Source organism: Natator depressus, chromosome 10, assembly GCF_965152275.1.
Source record: "Natator depressus isolate rNatDep1 chromosome 10, rNatDep2.hap1, whole genome shotgun sequence".
Lineage (NCBI taxonomy): Eukaryota > Metazoa > Chordata > Testudines > Cheloniidae > Natator > Natator depressus.
The window spans coordinates 68,074,329-68,092,220 of NC_134243.1; the positions used below are offsets into that span (position 1 = coordinate 68,074,329).

General features: G+C 42.6%; 1 protein-coding gene across 4 annotated transcripts in view; it reads left to right on the plus strand.

The window, feature by feature from the left end:
* CTXND1 (cortexin domain containing 1) overlaps positions 1–17,487 on the plus strand; it is a 33,679-nt gene extending 16,192 nt beyond the window's left edge. The window contains exons 2-4 of one of the 4 annotated variants that reach the window (XM_074964799.1): positions 6,412–6,481; positions 9,585–9,756; positions 11,504–11,580. In XM_074964799.1, the coding sequence (XP_074820900.1) occupies positions 6,476–6,481; positions 9,585–9,756; positions 11,504–11,550 (225 nt within the window). In that variant the 5' untranslated portion in view covers positions 6,412–6,475 and the 3' untranslated portion in view covers positions 11,551–11,580. Of the gene's footprint in view, positions 1–6,411; positions 6,589–9,584; positions 9,757–11,503; positions 11,581–16,285; positions 16,363–17,216 lie in introns of those variants that run through there. The other 3 variants (XM_074964800.1, XR_012641167.1, XM_074964801.1) reach the window with 3 other exon arrangements.
* Positions 17,488–17,892: the final 405 nt, after the last annotated feature.

Consider the following 17,892-nt stretch of genomic DNA (forward strand, 5'->3'; position numbering starts at 1 on the left):
CATTTATGTCAGATAGCCCATTGCAAGCCATTTTGGGGGACTCTTGCTTCTGTTTCTAGTCTGCAATGCCCCTTTTCCTCTCATTCTTTAGACCAGTAGAGAATTTATACCTTTAACTAATAGATTGTTTTGCCCGATGTTTGTTTGGTTTGCCCTTGTGACAAGTTTGTAGCACTTGTCTGTGTATCTGGGCTTTTTGGCTATTCTTTTGTACTGGGAATTTTTGCACAGGGCTTAGATACTGGTTCTGGGTGTCATATAGTTTACATTGATAAAAATGTATAGTATTGCCCTGATTCTCAGGCATGCCTGTATTGAAATGCTTATGTATCTTACATGGTCAGCCATCACAAAGCCATAGTGTCTTTGCACTGTGAAACCCTTGCAGATTTGTTCCAGATTAAGAGCATTATATATTACACATACACTTCATAAATGTAGCTTTTTAAAAGGTAAAAATGCAACAAATTTGCCTCCTGGGAGAAATGCACTTTGTCAGAGAATCTGGGCTTTCATCCACCCAGACAGATTTTTCACAGGAAGAAAAAGGTGCTCTGCCCATAAAACATACCTTGCATTTCCGTAAAAATATTTGAAGCGTGAGAGGAAAACACACATCTTGCTTTTTTTCTTTTCCAGCTTTGCCTGCAGGGAGAAATTTCCACATAGTTCTGCTTACAGTTCTCTGAGCACTGATTAATTGGTAAAACGTCACAAAATGAGGACAACCAATACTTGCCTCATTCTGTAAAGTTTAAATAGGATGGAGCAGTGGTTTTCAACCTCATTGGCAGACACCTGCTCAGGGTCACATAATAGCTGCACAGCATTTACAAGCCTTGGTTTAAAGGCCAAATCCATTTATTTCTCTAGGACTTCCTGTATTACCACTCAATGTTTAAAGGCTAAGTGTACATTGAGGGTTATCAGCCTTCCTTTCCTGAAAATATGTATTCTGCATTAAGACATCATTAGAGGATGGCTATTCAAATCCATCTAATCTCTAGGCATCAGGTCTATGACTTTGCAGTTTGATAGCACCACACAAGAGGATCTCAAAGCCCTTTACAAAAGCACAGAAGTTAAGCCCTACAAGTATTAACATTAAAAAACACAGCAACAGCCAGTATTGCTGCAGAAACATATGGTCACATTCATGCTGGAAAGAGATACACTGCACGGTTCCCCCAGTCTGACCTGTGCAGAAGACCACTTCTTCCTGGGGCTGGGAGGGACTGGTGTGTCTACCATTGTTCATCAATGAGCCCTTTGGCCACTTCAGGACAATATAACGAGTCCAAGCCAGCCCTCCTCAGCTGGAAGGACGGTGACATTAATGGAATTAAGTACAAAAATTAAAATATTTAGGGCTCCCTTATAGGTGTGAGGCACCCTGAGAAAAATATTTTTTTGGAACTCTGTCTCTGCTTGGCCTGTCTTTGTCCCTCTAAATGCACATTACAATACGCCCCCCCTTCAACCTACCTTATCAACATACCTTCCAAATTGTCTTTTGGGGTAGAAGGTAAATCATGAGTGCTCATATCCCACTCCATACATTACTGCTGATCCAGGATTTTCAGTATTCTTTTGCTTTACTTTGTGAGGCTTTAGACATTTTCAGGCTCATCGTGAAGCAGAAGTTTGACCAGGAGTTATCTAGTGGTGAACTAAAGCTTGGAAGATGGGAAGATGCTTGTTCTCCAGAGTTTGAGATTCCAGCAATCAGCTTTTTAGCTCTAATCAGTAGATCTTCCTAACTCAGCAACATTTGAGTAGCCTGAGAAATGGCTCACCTTGATTATCACTACAAAAAGGTCCGTCCCCCACCCCGCTCTCCTGCTGGTAATAGCTCACCTTACCTGATCACTGTCATTACAGTCTGTATGGTAACACCCATTGTTTCATCTCCCCACTGTATTTTCCCCTGAATGCATCCGATGAAGTGAGCTGTAGCTCACGAAAGCTTATGCTCAAATAAACTTGTTAGTCTCTAAGGTGCCACAAGTCCTCCTTTTCTTTTTGTGGATACAGACTAACATGGCTGCTACTCTGAAACCTGAGATCTAATGTAATTACAAGTAACTCCTGGAATCTTTGCTCCGTTGTTGGGCTAAACAACATTTAGCTAACAGTGCCAAGTGCTTCATAAGTGAACGAAAGAGGATCAGCTATTTGATCCATTTAAGGGGTGGGGGGTACGCACTAAATTGCAACAACCAAATTATTTAAAAAAATATCTTGAATCATCTTCCAAATAAAGATTATGTGACCGAAGTTTCTCAACATTAAAAGTCACAGAAAAATGTTGGTACAATACAAGCCTTTAATGCTTTCTCCAGGCTGATTTATGTGTTCATCAACTCTTTGGGCAATCACAAACGATCTCTTTAATCTTCAAAGGAACTATCAACTGCTAGTAATTATATAGATTTGTTAAAACAAAATGTTCTGAGGAACACTTCTCTCTTGTTCATATACAAATGATTTCAAAAGCAGATTAACTCATGAAAATGTGATTACTCAAACTGATCTGAAGCTTTTTGAAGTACCAGTGTATGAATTAGTTCTGACTGGAGAAAGGGACAAAAAATTAAGAAAAGTTAAAAACAAACCAACCAACCAACCCACCCACCGAGAGACACCTTACTTTATGCTACAGGTAGACAACAAAAAGAAAAGGAGTACTTGTGGCACCTTAGAAACTAAAATTTATTTGAGTAATCAGGATCACAGGGTGTCTGTGCTACTAAAATAGAGTATTGATTTCCTCCTGAAAGAATTTTAAGCATAAGAAGGACAATTAGGGTTTGTTTGTTTTTTTTAACGGAGGCAGCAATTAAAGAATTGCTTTCTAATAGGGCTGTCAATCGCAGTTAACTCACGCGATTAACTCAAAAAAATTTATCGCGATTAAAAAAAAATCACGATTAATTGCACTGTTAAACAATAGAATACCAATTGAAATTTATTACATATTTTGGAGGTTTTCTACATTTTCAAATATAATCTATTTCAATTACAACATAGTATACGAAGTGTACAGTGCTCACTTTATATTATTTTTATTACAAATATTTGCACTGTAAAAATGATAAAATAGTATTTTTCAATTCACCTCATACAAGTACTGCAGTGCAATCTCAAGATCATGAAAGTTGAACCTACAAATGTAGAATTATGTACAAAAAAAACCCTGCATTCAAAAATAAAACAATGTAAAACTTTAGAGCTTACAAGTCCACCCAGTCCTACTCCTTGTTCAGCCAATCAAGTTTGTTTACATTTGCAGAAGATAATGCTGCCGGCTTATTGTTTACAATGTCACCTGAAAGTGAGAACAGGCATTTGCATGGCACTGTTGTAGCTGGTGTCTCAAGTGCCAGATGCGCTAAAGATTTATACGTCCCTTCATGCTTCAACCACCATTCCAGAGGACAGGCGTCCATGCTGATGATGGGTTCTGCTTGAAAATGATCTAAAGCAGTGCAGAACAACGCATGTTCATTTTCACTATCTGAGTCAGATGCCACCAGCAGAAGGTTGATTTGCTTTTTTGGTTGTTTGGGTTCTGTAGTTTCCGCATTGGAGTGTTGCTCTTTTAAGACTTCTGAAAGCATGCTCCACACCTCATCCCTCTCAGATTTTGGAAGGCACTTCAGATTCTTAAATCTTGGGTCGAGTGCTGTAACTATTTTTAGAAACCTCACATTGGTACCTTCTTTGCATTTTGTCAAATTTGCAGTGAAAGTTGTCGTTCGTTTTAAGAACACATGTGCTGGGTCACCCTCAGAGACTGCTATAACATGAAATATATGGCAGAATGCAGATAAACAGAGCAGGAGACATAGAATTCTCCCCCCAAGGAGTTCAGTCACAAATTTAATTAACGCATTTTTTTTTTTAAAATGAGCATCATCAGCTTGGAAGCACGTCCTCTGGAATGATGGCCGAAGCATAGGGTGACCAGATGTCCCATTAAGTATCGGGACAGTCCCTATTTTAACCCTTTGTCCTGCGTCCCGACTGATGTATGATTGGGACCCCATTTGTCCCGATATTCAGGTAAGGAGGCGAGAAGGCGGGAGGCGCCAACTCCGTAGGTGCTCTGGGGCTGGAGCACCCATGGGAAAAAATTAGTGGGTGCTCTGCACCCACCAGCAGCCAAGATCCCCCCTCCTCGCCTCCTTCTCCCCTCCCCCCCAAGTGCACCACATCCCTGCTCCTCCCTCTCCCTCCCAGCACTTCCACCCCCGCTGCCGAACAGCTCTTTGGCAGCACTTAGGACTTTCCAGGAGGGAGGGGAAGGAGCAGGGATGTGGTGCGCTCAGGGGAGGAGGTGGAGAAGAGGCATGAGCATGGACTTGGGGGAAGGGGGTGGAATGGGGGAAGGAAGAGGCAGTGGGGCGGACACTGGGCAGAGGGGAAGTTGGCGCTGTAGACAGTGAAAAGGCGAGCAGCGAGCCAGTGGCGAGCAGGGAGGGTGAAGAGGTGAGCGATGGGCCAGCGACAGGCAGGGGGTGTGAGGAGGCGAGCAGTGGGTAGGGGACTGAGGAGGGATGCAGCAAGCCAGCAGTGGGCCGGGGGATGAAGGGCATGGTGGCGGGGGCGGAGGGGGGGAGCCGAGACCTGGGGCAGAGCCTTGGAGGAGTGGGGATGGACTGTGGGCAGGACTGACGTCACCCCAATGTGTCCTGATATTTTACTGTTGTGATCTGGTCACCCTACCGAAGCATGAAGAGGCATATGAACATTTAGCGCACCTGGCACACAAATATCTTACAACACCAGCTATAACAGTGCCATGCAAACGCCTATTTTCACTTTCAGGTGGCACTGTAATTAAGAAGTGGGCAGCAGTATCCCCCATAAACGTAAACAAACTTGTTTCTCTTAGCAATTGGCTGAGCAAGAAATAGGACTGAGTGGACTTGTAGGCTCTAAAGTTTTACATTGTTTTGTTTTTGAGTGCAGTTATGTAACACAAAAAACCCTACATTTGTAAGTTGCATTTTCATGATCAAGAGACTGGAGTACAGTACTTGTATGAGATGAATTGAAAAATACTATTTCTTTTGTTTTTTACAGTGCAAATACTTGTAATCAAAATATAAAGTGAGCACTGTACACTTTGTATTCTGCATTGTAATTGAAATATATTTGAAAATGTAGAAGTCATCCAAAATATTTAAACTATATTGTATTCTATTATTGTTTAACAGCGCAATTAATTTTTTTAATTGTTTGACAGCCCTACTTTCTAGGCACCGAAAAGTTAGTCTGGATCCAACCACAGTATTTCACTTCCATTTCATACTTACTATCTCGGATTATAAAGTTGAATTATTAGGAATATTATGGTAGGATTAAGTGTCCAGTCGCCTATTTTATAGATCTGAAGTTTAAATTAGTGGTGAATTCATTTGACATGCATCTGGGGACAAAACTGAGAAAAGAGGTCAACTATTTGAGCAATTTTTGTATTAGCTGATGAGATTACAGTTACTTAAAAAGTTCAGGGGCAGGACTGGCCCTGGGGTTTAGCATCAACTGAGAATCTGAATTTGAGTGTTGAGTCCAGTCTCTAATTCTATGGCCCAGCAGAGGTTAGAAGCATTAAAGGAGGCAACACACTGAGTCTCTAGCCAGAGGAGCAAATTGTGATACACATGAGAAACCCCTTTGAGTGGATGGTGGCACTGATGCACTCAGGAGGAGCTGTATCTAATCCTCTTTGGTTGATATCATGGGATCTTTGAGGGGGAAAATAAATAAAAACAGGGGAAAAAACATTTCCTGAACTGGGACAAAGTCAAAGACTTCAATTTTCACAAAATAAAAATAAAAAATTCAGAACATCCTTTTTTTTAAAAAACTGTAATTGGCTTCCATTTCGAAACAGTTATTTAGAGAAAACTTTGAAGTGAAACATGAACAATTTCAAACTTCTTTAAAAAAAATTGAGCCAAAACATATGGAAACTGACCCTTTTCTGCAAAGAAATTAATTTTCAACTAATTGGTGTTTTCCAATGAAAAATGTTTTTGGGAGGGGGTGGGGGACGAGGGGAAAAAAAAAAAATGTCCAGCCAACTCTAAAAGGCAGCCGAGGAAATGGGGAAGATTCCAGAGACCTATTAACTTATAACTTTATCTTTCACTCTGGATGAAACATTGTTTACAAAAATACATCAAGAATTTTGGATTTAAATAAAATCCCCATTTTTGTACCAGGGATGTTCTTTTGGGGAAAAGTTGGATATGAATAAAAATGGAGTTTCTCCTTTAAATCAGGGGGATCCGGACCGAATGTCCCCTCAGTCTCTTGCTACAGAGAGTCCCTGCCATGTAATGGAAATCGGTAACATTCACTGTGCATGTGCAAAGGAGGTTTTTTTGGTTTTTTTTGCAGGCGACCTAGGTGACAATAGAACTGCTTCCAGGTCTGTGTGGAAGTGAATCTGATTAGCGTCTGCATGCAGGTAAAGCCGTTGTGAGCACCAACGAAACTTTAGGTACATTCACAACTGGGACTTAGACCCACATTACTGGAATGCTAACATACGATTGAAAGCCTCATATCTGGAAGGTATGGATGCAATTGTATTTATGAAATCCAACGTGGTTTCCCTGTCCTCCCCTCCCTGTACACTGCCTATATTTTATTACAAGAAATGAGAGAAAATTTTCTGTTAAACAGGGAAGGGAGCGCTGGGTACAAAGGGCAGTTAGGAATTAGTCTGATGGACTAATGAAACCGGGGAGCTTAGGGGATGTGCATGCACCCACTAGGACAGATTGCTTCTGTTGCTTGGGGATTGTTGCAAAATGGGTCTTTCCCCAGGCCTGAATATGATCTGCATGTAATTGGGTATTCCGTTAAGCAGAGTTACTTCTGATCAAAAGCCTGTGTAAGTGACACAGTCCATTTCCACCTGGAGGCTGAGCAAACCATCTTGGATAAAATTAAGAACGGCCCTTAATCTTCATCCAAGAGTGCATGAAAACATTTGATTGTACTTCAGAATGGCTTGTTTCTGGTTTTTTGATGTTCTGGATGCAGCCAAATTAAGGGCTCTAAAAGCTCTCAGAGGAAGGCAGGGAGAATTCCACATACTGTTATCAGTCATGTAAATACAGAATCTTAGATCAATATACTGTGGGTCTCATTCCCTTCACTGAGGCCAGCATGTATTCAGAGTAACTCCACTGAAGTCAGTAAAGCTACACGCCAGAGTAAAAGCAGTAGAAATAGAAGATAAACTGACCTTGTATCTAGTCTCAACCTTTATCTTTTGCTTGACTCCTGTCAGCATCCCTTCTCCTTGCTTCATTAGAATAGAATATAGGTGTTTTATGTGCTTGGTGACTGCCCAGAAAGATACAGCTCAAGCCCCAAGCATCTGTTCTGGCTACACCACAGTCCAGATATCTCCCTGAGCCATCCCCCTGAATTGCTCTCACAGCAGACTCTCCAGCCAGATCTCAGCAGTGAGCAGAGTCTAGAAGAAAATTGAGGCAGAGCCATGAAGAATTCTATATACACCTCACTTGACATGAGGGTGAGGCAAGCCCAGCAGGCAGCCAGATGAAAATGTCAGATTTCTTCCTTGCTGCAGCTATTTAAGAGCCATTTATTAAAATGAAAGAAATTAAGACTAAAAATAAAACAGCTGAAAGAAACCCATAACAGCTCATTGGGTGTTGATAAATCTCACACACGCAGTGCTTCCAGCTGCCAACAAGATGGAAATTCATGTTTAGATTTCTATGAAAACACTAATTAACCACAGTAGGCACTGTTAATGTTTATGCAATCCACCTGTAATGCATTCTTACTGGGGGAGGTCGTTACCATATCAACTTTATTAGGCCTCAAGCAGCACTTATTTTGAATGATTAATTTTTCTTGCCTGGATGAGAATGAGCATTGTCCAGATGCAACTCTTGCTGCACTGTGGGGGTGAGGCTGTTTAAAAGCTGATAGAGAAATTTCATTAATACTGTTTCCTCTGTGTGCCTGTCTGTAAGACATTAGGTCATTATACAAAAAATGCTATCTCAATTGTGGCAGTCCTCTAAGGAAGAGCAAGCTGGGGAATATCTTGCCTTCAATGAAAATAAAGGCAAAACTAAGCAGATTTGGCCAGATTCTCACCTGGTGAGAGTCAGCATTGCTCCCAATATCTTGCTCCTAGAGCCATACTCTGACATTGATTTCGTTTGACCAGATGATTTCTGTGACTTCTTATTTTGCCTGTTGCAGCAGTGTGACAACGGCTTACTGTGTTGCACCTTGAAAAGGTACTGCACAGAACTTGCAGCCTGAAGCCACCATCACCTTCCCACCCGCAGGCTGCAACAGGCAAGAGCTGTGCCCTCCCAATTCAGGGCTGCTCTCCAACTCCTGGCATAACAGACAGGGCCCCAGCCTGGTCAAAGCTGGGGACCTGTCTGCAAAGCTCATTTATCTTCAGGTTTGAGGGCAGTTAACGGAGCACAGATCTTATTGTATGGGGTGAGGAGTTCCATTGGAATTCATGGAATTTGATTCATAAGGAAGTCATTTGTTTTCTGGATTTCCCTTTTATTGGTTCAGTGTTTTCAGCCAAACAGTCAGACAATGACTGACTAGGTATAGTCATTTACTGCAATTCAAAGGCTAGTGTTTCATAGACGTGCAGACTGTTTTACTGATTTCCCTCCGCTAGTCCCCCCCCCCACCCCATGTGTGCCCACTGTTAGCCGATTGGCTGTATCCCTAAATTAGAGCCAGGCATCCACCAATCTGATTGTCTAACACCAGTTCTATTTCTATACTGTCCACTGGAAAGGGCTAGTCTCAATATCATTGGGTTTGCCTGACAGATTTCAGAGAGCCAGACTGGGGCCCATAAGGTATCCCTGTATCACCTGCAGTATGGGTAGCCAGCACAGGGAACAGTGTAGAGAAAAGAAAGAACAGCCTCCATGGGGCTGCTACATCCCTTTCCATGCATGTAGCAGTTAGTGGGTGGGACATTCTCCCCCCAGTCATACATGCTGGGGAAAGTAGTCTATCATATATAGGGCTGGTACAAGGATCTTCCCCCTGGAAGAGAGGGAAAGCAAGAAGCAGATTGTCACAAGTGCACAAAACCATGACGAGCCCCAAATTTGAACCAATCCAAGTTCGTACATTTCTGTATTCCCAAATCACATTAACTGTTACTCTCAGCCTATGGTGTGTTCTCTTTTGAAACTGGAGAGTTATATTCTCTGGGGTTGAAAGTCACCCTAGTGCAATGAGCCACACCACGCCCCATTCATCACTGAAGCCCTCAATCAAGGCTATCTACACAACAGAGTAGTTAATCTTTAAAAATTCAGCTGTTCAGAAGCTATTAGTTTTACTCTAGGTTAATTGTACCCTACACCATGGTGTTTACATTTGTATACCAAAACACTTTGAAGTTGATCTATTCCCTCTAGTTATTCTCTTATCTTCTAGTTTTTAAGGTACTCAGATGTTCATGAATTAGGACACTGCTGAGTTTTCATTAGGCTTTTTTTATTAAGTTTTGTTCTGTCCTTTTCTTGCCCTAGGTTCTCTTAGCTGGCATAGTTCACATGCACATCCATTTTGCTGCTGTAATTGAGAGCACATCCTGTGAAGTCTACCCTAATCAAGCAGACCTCCTCTTGTGGATCAGTACACTAGCCATAGTCTTTGGATTGGCATCAAACGTGGCCCCAGGGAAGCTCACAGTGAGTTTGGGTACGTCTGCCATTTTACTACAACATAATTATTGGGAAGTTTCACTTTGGACATGAGTTGACCCACATGAAGGAGCCAGAAAATACGTTTAGTTCACTAAAGTCTCAGTTAATCCTGTACATAGTCAAGGAGTCTGTTGCTGCAGATCCTGTATGATACCTGCAATGGTTATTAAGCCCCAATTCAGAAAAGCAGTCGAGCATATGCTTAAATGGTATTTAAACATGGGCTGAAGTGCTTTGCTGAATTGGGGCCTTAATGGAAGGGCTGATGCCACTGCTCTTCCCCAGGCAATGATATAGAAGATGGTAGTTACTGTGTATTGTAAGTTGGCAGTCTGATTCAAATAGGAAAAAGCAGGGGCAGCAGCAGGATACCAATAGTAGCAATGATAAGTCTGATGTTTCCACATCAGCACAGAGCTCAACCAAGGGAGTGGAATTCAGAGAACTGAATATTTGTATCATTTTTAGGATTTCAATGAACGTAGCTGTCTGAGGAATGCTTTGACCAGTGGAGTCAGTGAAATACATTGGTCATGAGACTTTGCTTTTTCCATGTTTGTATTATAGAATAAATCTATTAACTGATAAAAGAGAAAAAAAAAACATAAAACAGTCATGTAAAGCTTAGTTTCATGCTAAGGAACAGTAGGAGACAAGACTGATTTTATGGACTAGAGAGTTCATCAGTACCAGGTCAGCAATAGAAAACAGGCAAGTGAGAGATGGTAGAACAAATGAGCTTATTAAGACCCTGATCCTGCAACAGTATTGCTAGTCCAAAAGAAATCACTAATCATTAGTCAGGCCCCATAACTCCTGAGATTGGCAGAACAGCAGGAAACTTCAAAAAAGTTGGGTGGCTTTTTTTTTTTATTTGCCTTCTGGTTTTTGTACCTTTAAGATGCATTCAGGTCATGTTTTCAAGCTTTTCTCTGCAACTCCGAGGTCTAGAAGCCTTTTTTTTTTTTTAAAGGGAAGCTGGAATTCTGATAGTCAGAGGATTTCAAGGGCTGATGTGTTTAAAAAAAATAAAATTTTTAAAAAAAATAAAGCTCCAAATATCATGAGACTAGAGATAACATTGTGAGAACTGACAACTGCAACAGGGTTCACTTACCACCAGGGCACCTCCTCATGGCTATTCTGGGGATTAGCTCCTTCCACATCTGATACCCCCTTCTGCTGCTCATTCACAAGCCCTGCAACTTCTCTTCTGCAACTCAGGGTGCTCCTTCTTGATGCCTCAGCTGCTCCCTCTTCATGGCTTACTGCTCCAGCCAGGTCATTATGTGTCTTCTCCCCAGGTTACCAAAGGATCACTGGATCAACTGTACAGTTACCTTTCTAGGCTATCCTATAGTTGAAGACTAATGCCACTTTCCTCTATGGCAGATAAGAAAACTCAGGCCTGCCCACTACTTTGGGTTCCAACACAGGGACCCTCTGTTCAGCAGCCACAGTCTGCTCACTCCCAGACTCTGTTATTATTTCCCTATGCTCCTTCCTACTCTTCTTCTCCAGCTCCCTGTGACTAGTTCACTCCACTCAGGTTCTTGACAGAGTCACATGCTCACCTAGGGAGTGACTACAGAACATCCCCTTGCTGGCTTTCTAGTAGCTCAGCCTGCATGGGCTCATCTGAACTTCATCTTCTATTAGGGCTCACCTAGTCAGCCTGATTCTCTTACAGGTGCAGCCTATTAGTTGGGAAGGGGCTAATTAACCTATTTTAACCCTTTCAGGTGAAGTGCGGCGTGAACACCCAATCCCAGGAACACTGAAAACGTAAATCAGGAGCTATATTTAAAGTGTGCAACCAAGTCTGTGAGTTACCTCTTTTTTAATCATAGCGACAACTGAAGACTCAGGTTCAAAATTGTGATCTGTAGTCTTTATTGCACATTCAAATTTCCACCTTAATAGCAATTCTTACCATAACTATCACTGTCCGTTATACTGAAGTGCTACATGAAAATATACCCTGTCCTTTGATATCTCTGCAGTTTGTCTTTTCATCTCTGCAGGATATTTGGATTACTTCTGCTCATCTCTTAACTTCATCTGAATTTTGCCGCGTCCTAAAATAGACACTTCATTAACTTATTGCTATACTTGCATCAGGTCTTAGGGACATATCACATGTGGGATAAGTGTATAATGTGCTCCTTAATTCTCAAACCCCTCCCCCCCAATCCTAAAATAATTTTCTCATTTCCCCCATACCTCCTGGAGTACAAGCATTAGCTCTCCAGTGCTAGCATTGCACTGGGTCGTAGAACTTCCAGTAGAAATGGATGGCTGTCTTGTCACAATACCTGCTATAATAATACACCAAAATAGGCAGAGATAATCCAGCCATTAGGGGCGTGAATGGTACTGGTCTGTGTGTTAGTTACTCAATAATTAGCAAAACTTGTGGATTCCCCCACCACAAGTATTGCATATGCTGCTTGTACTGTTTAGTCTTGATCACATGAATATTTAGCAGCTTTTCATGCTTGAGAACCATGGCACAGATCTTGCTCATCATCACTTGACAACATCAGTATCACTGAGTATTTCATGCCCTGGTCTCACACCTGCCACTATTTGCAATTGTACTCATCAGCTCCAATGTACATTTTATGTCATATTGCTGAGTTAACCCTTCTGTTCTGTTCAGATGCAGAGTGTTTTTATGTAAGGGCGGGGGCTGTTCCTGTGGTATCTGGATCCTTTAGCTGTTTACTGTCATTGGCCCCATTTGGGTCACTTCCCCTCTGATTATGGCGACCGTCACACGATGATTATGGCAGCAATCTCTTAGTTAAATACATGGGCATGGTGTTCAGAAGGGGTATTTACTGGGTGTTACTAGATGAAGAAATCAGTCAACTGTCCTTGTACAGCAGCTATGTAATGGTGCTGTCTTGTTGATAACGCCTTTCATTCACACTACTGTCTGTCTCCTGCCTGATTCCAATGGCAATTTAGGGCCTGGTCCTGAGAGTTGTTTAGCACCCTTACGGGGAGGAGAAACAGGCTGGTGACATCAGGCTGCCTTAGCCAATCCCTTTGTGTTGTTTGGATCCTTGGTAGTAATAATGTAGTTTCTACACTGCCAGTTTTCTGTAATGCCCCAGCAACTCCAGCAACCAGCAGTGCACAACACTGTCAAATACCTTCTGCTAACTAATCCATCATGTAATTCAGATGAGCACAAACAGCAGACAGGCACACTCCTGTATGGCTGGATTTACAAGAGGATTTTTACCTTTAGGCAGTGTGAATGGCTGGAATAATGTGGGTAATTGGTCAAGCCATGGGTTAGCAGGGTGACTTGCAATGCTGGGCCATTCCTCCAAGGACTAAGGTCTGAAGCACCTCCTTTGACTGATCTGAGACATAAGTCACTAAGGATCAGGCAAATCAGATGACCATCTGTTGTGTATGGATGAATTAATGTGGAGAGCAGAGGGAAGGGAGTCATGTGATTATGTGATCCATGCAGAACTCATTTATGACATTGAGAATAGAACTGGTGGGAAAATAGCTGGGGGTGGAGGGAGTTGGGTGTTCCCTGCAGAAAATGTTGACTTTTTGGCAAAATATTTCAGCCCAAATCAGAAAAAATGCAATTAAAACTGGCACCATGGGTCCTCGTGGGAGTTGTATTTCAGGTGCCTTATGCTCACATTCTTCTCTGTGGACGTAGCACTCTGGCTGCACTACCTCTCCCATGATACACCACTTGCTGCCCCTGTGGGGAGCAGAGGGGGTGCATCTAGACATGGTGCATGGCTGGAGATGTAGTTCAGACAGAGAGCCCAGCCCATGGAGGAGAACAGGAGCATAAGGCATGTGAACTATAACTCCCATGAGACACCACAACACCCTTTTAGATAGAATGTGTCTTATAAAATATCAACATTTTCTGTGTAATGTTAATACTTTTCATGAGAAGTTCCATTTAGTCAAAAAACAATTTTCTGTCAAAAAACAGTTTCAATGGATAATTTCCCACCAGCCCTAGCTGAGAATCCATATGTGGAAATCTGTAACAGGATAACAACATTGGAGAGAAAAATCAAGTCCAAGCTAGCTGGTCACTTAAACCTCCGATTCCAGACAGCTTCCCCAGTCAGCACAGCTCTTAACTTTACCTGCTTGAAGTCCAAGGGTTGTCAACTTGAGCTTAAGTGCTCTCCTGAATTGGGCCCTTAGTCCCAATTCAAACGCTCTCAATTCTGATGCCTTTGGATGTTAGCTCAAGAGCAGAGCGAGGTTCAGCTATCCTCTACCACAACTAGTACTGCCTTGGAAAGTCTGAATAGCACAGTTCTAGAATTACTGTCCTACACCAGATTTTTGGAGTGTGAAGGTGATAAGGCTCCATAGCTCAGAACATTTCACCGTGGCTTAGTCTACATTAGAAAGTTTTACCAGTAAAATGTTACTGCTATCACCACAGGCTTCCCTGCATCCACACTCAGATCTGAGTCCTGCAAACAAAAGCCTGAAATTTTGCTGGTAAAATTAAACCAGTCTTCAGACGGTATGATTCTACTGGCAGGATGCCTGTGTGGGCGCAGCAGTAGCTGAATGGACAAATACAGTCCTCCAGCAACAAACCCACAATGCAACAGTCCCTGCAGCAGTGACCTCTCTGGTCAAAGTTTTTAACTCTGCTGCCCCGGGGTCACAGTGACTGAAATCTGCCCCCCCGTAAAGCATGTTCTGGAAATACCTCTTTCCCCGCCTGCCACCTTTACAACCACAGCTGAGCAAGCATGGCTCCAGCGGAATCGTATGCTGCCGCCTGTCGGGGAAAGGCGCTGCCCAGGCACAGCTGTGGACTTCCCACAGGAACGAAGATCTAGCTGTTGACATTGCAAAGAAGATGCAGGCGCTGGGTTACAACAGGGACAAGAACCAACGGTGGGCAAAGGGGAAGAAGCTGTGGCAGGTTTACCAGGAGCAAAGGAGGACAACAGAAAGTCTGGCACTGCTCCCAACACGCTATTATAAAGGGTTTGGTGCCACACTGAGTCGGGATTGCACCCTGGACCTGCAGGCTGAGGAGAAGCTGAATGAGGAGAGGGATGTGGAATATGCAGGCCCAACCAAGAACCAGGGGCCCTTGGAGACCTAACTGAACCCAAAGAGAGAACTCAACACTGGGGAAGGGGCCTGAGGTAGGTGTAATTTCCTGTCCGCCCCCTCCCCCCCCCAGTAATGCACAACATACTTTCTTCAAAAAAAAAAAAAAAAGAAAAAGAAAAGGAGTACTTGTGGCACCTTAGAGACTAACCAGTTTATTTGAGCATGAGCTTTCGTGAGCTACAGCTCACTTCATCGGATGCATAGCATATCGTGGAAACTGCAGAAGACATTATATACACACAGAGACCATGAAACAAAACTTCCTCCCACCCCACTCTCCTGCTGGTAACAGCTTATCCCTTTCTTCTTATACTTTCTTCAGAGCTCCTGAAACTTCAATCTCCTCCCTTTTTCCTCTCCCCCTCTCAAAATGGTAGTGGACTCTGCAAGGAACAAAGGAATTCTGTTTTAAAGTAGCTGGTTTAATTTAAGAGCATGAACTGGCAGTAACAGGCAAACCTTTTGCCAGTACTTTTGCTTCCATTCAAAGTACACACTTCTTCCTGCAATGCTTGCGGGTAACCAAATCATATGCACTCCATAGAAAAATTAAAAAAAACCCGATTGCATTGATTGTAAGCTCAATGCAAACCAATAAGTGACAATTCAAACTACATGATTTTGCAGAAAATGCTTTGTAAACGGATTGTTTTCAGGTGTTCAAGACCAGAACACGTTACCTGCAGGCTGTGATTAGATGCAGGAAAGTGGTAGAAACAGTGTGTGGTTAACTGGTGGGGAGCTGGCTTGGACTGGCTCACATTGCTATCTGGCAGTCATAGGGGCCCTCTGCCACTTGTGGAAGTGTCCATTTATCTGTGCCCACACAGCTTTCTGGCCCTCTGGGACAATTTCACTGAACTTTTCACTCAAGTAGAATGTGATCTTTGCTCAGACATTTCTCCTGCCAGAGTAGGGCACCTTCCCCACCGCTCTGTACAGACCTCTCAGGGGATCATTGCTATAAAGATGCTGTCAGTACGAAGAGCTCCAGGCGACCATGTCCCTTTCATTTCAGAGCCAATGAACAATACGGAAGACTGCTTTGAATACACCTTCTCTGACCTGCACCTTGCACTTTCTTTTTTAATAGCAGCCAAATGTGAATGCACTCTGCCAAAATAGCTGTGTTGGCAGGAGTATTCTGGGAGAACTTTCGGCAGTAAAACTTTCGAATGTAGGCAGGACCAGTCTGTAGGCGTATTTCACTGCATTAGTGCCTGGTTCCCACCCAAACTACCACGCTTATTCTAGCTCCAGTTTCTTTCCCCCCGTTGAAGTGTTTTTGAATGTTATTGAACAATAAGGAACTGTTTAGGGCTAATAGATGACTAGTTCCAAAGATGTTTAAAGACCGAATCGGTATTCTTGTTCTTTTCCAGCAGACGCCCTCACCTCCTTCATCCACCAGCCTGACCAAGGGTGGATGTCAAGGGAAATCTCTCCCACCGCTCATTCTGTAAGTCGAATCATTTTCCCTCCTTTAGGGCTCCAATATAAATCAGTTGCATTAAGAGCTAAAGAATTTGCAAGCTACGGCAACTGGCCAGCAAACACTGTTCTGTGCTCAAGCCCACTTTACTCACAGATTTGGATAATGGGGGTTGAGAGTCTCTTAGATGATATAGTGCGTCAACCCTGCGCTAGTCACACCATTCTGAGCAGTGTGGTTGTTGATGCACCGTGAGTTTAAAAGTCACACTGCCCCCAGGAAAGCATTAACTGGCAATACTGCCATTATTGCCAGTAACTCCTAAAATTGCTGCAGCTGAAAGAGAAATGTATAGGAAAAAAGGTTGTTTTCTTACTATTTTTCCCTTTGTTTGTTTTGCGTGAGTGACAGCACTTTGACTATAGACAGTTTCCCTAACAGTTATCTGGGTCTTTTACAGAATAACAGTGAAAAGTAAACTATTTTAAAAACAAGAGACTGTAGGGACAGGTGGGGTAATTTGATTTTTTTTTTAAACAGCAAACAATGAATTAGATTTCAAGTTGATGGTGCCCCTTTAACACTGTTTTCCTGGTTAAAAAAAATAAATAAAACCAGCCACTCTTTATTAGCCTCTCAGGAGCAAACAGTAATGAGATAATTTAACAAACATGGGCATCCCCACAGAAGAGCCAGACCTGGTTCTATATCCCTCTTTGCCGGCTGACCCATAACATTTCCAGCCTTTCTTACCCACCAGGATGCAATCCTGCCCATTGAAGTCAATGGGAGTTTTGCCATTGACAACAAAATGCTATTTTCCCCATGCTTCATGATGCATATCAACTGTCCTGCTGTTTGACGGCATGGTTGTTTTGCAGGTGTATGATGATGGTAGCAGTAAGCACAAACCCGGATGAGGAGAGATGCAAACAATGGAGGCACCAACACCAGAGCCTGCATATGTTGATGTGGACAAAGGACTAACATTAGCATGTTTTGTCTTCCTTTGCCTTTTCTTGATCGTCATGATTATTCGCTGTGCAAAAGTCATCATGGACCCTTACAGCGCCATCCCAACTTCCACATGGGAGGAGCAGCACCTGGATGACTGAAAGGGACACTGCGGGAAGCTTTCACAGCACAATCTGGAAGGCCTTTTCATTCAGAGAAGGTGAATGTATATTAAACCGAAATACAGAGTGGTGCAAATACCTCTGACAGCATATTGGTTAAATTTTCTTGCATAGCAGGTTGTAGACATCATTGTGTCCGTATCTGATGGTACAGCCTATTTCTGTTATAACCTTCACATATTAACAAGAGAAATTATGATTGTAACTTGAATAGCACAAAAGCTTTCTAGGCAATAAGGCTCCCTTAAAGGTTCTAATATAAACCTCAACCTGGCATTCTTCTTCCTTAAGGAATATTGTCTGTATTGTTTCCAATAAATAAGGGGATGGGTAGCTATCAGTACTTGGAAAAGCAATAAGGGCATTTGATCTTTCTTTGACAACGGGTTGCTTACAATATGTTTGTCAGTTATTTTTGTGT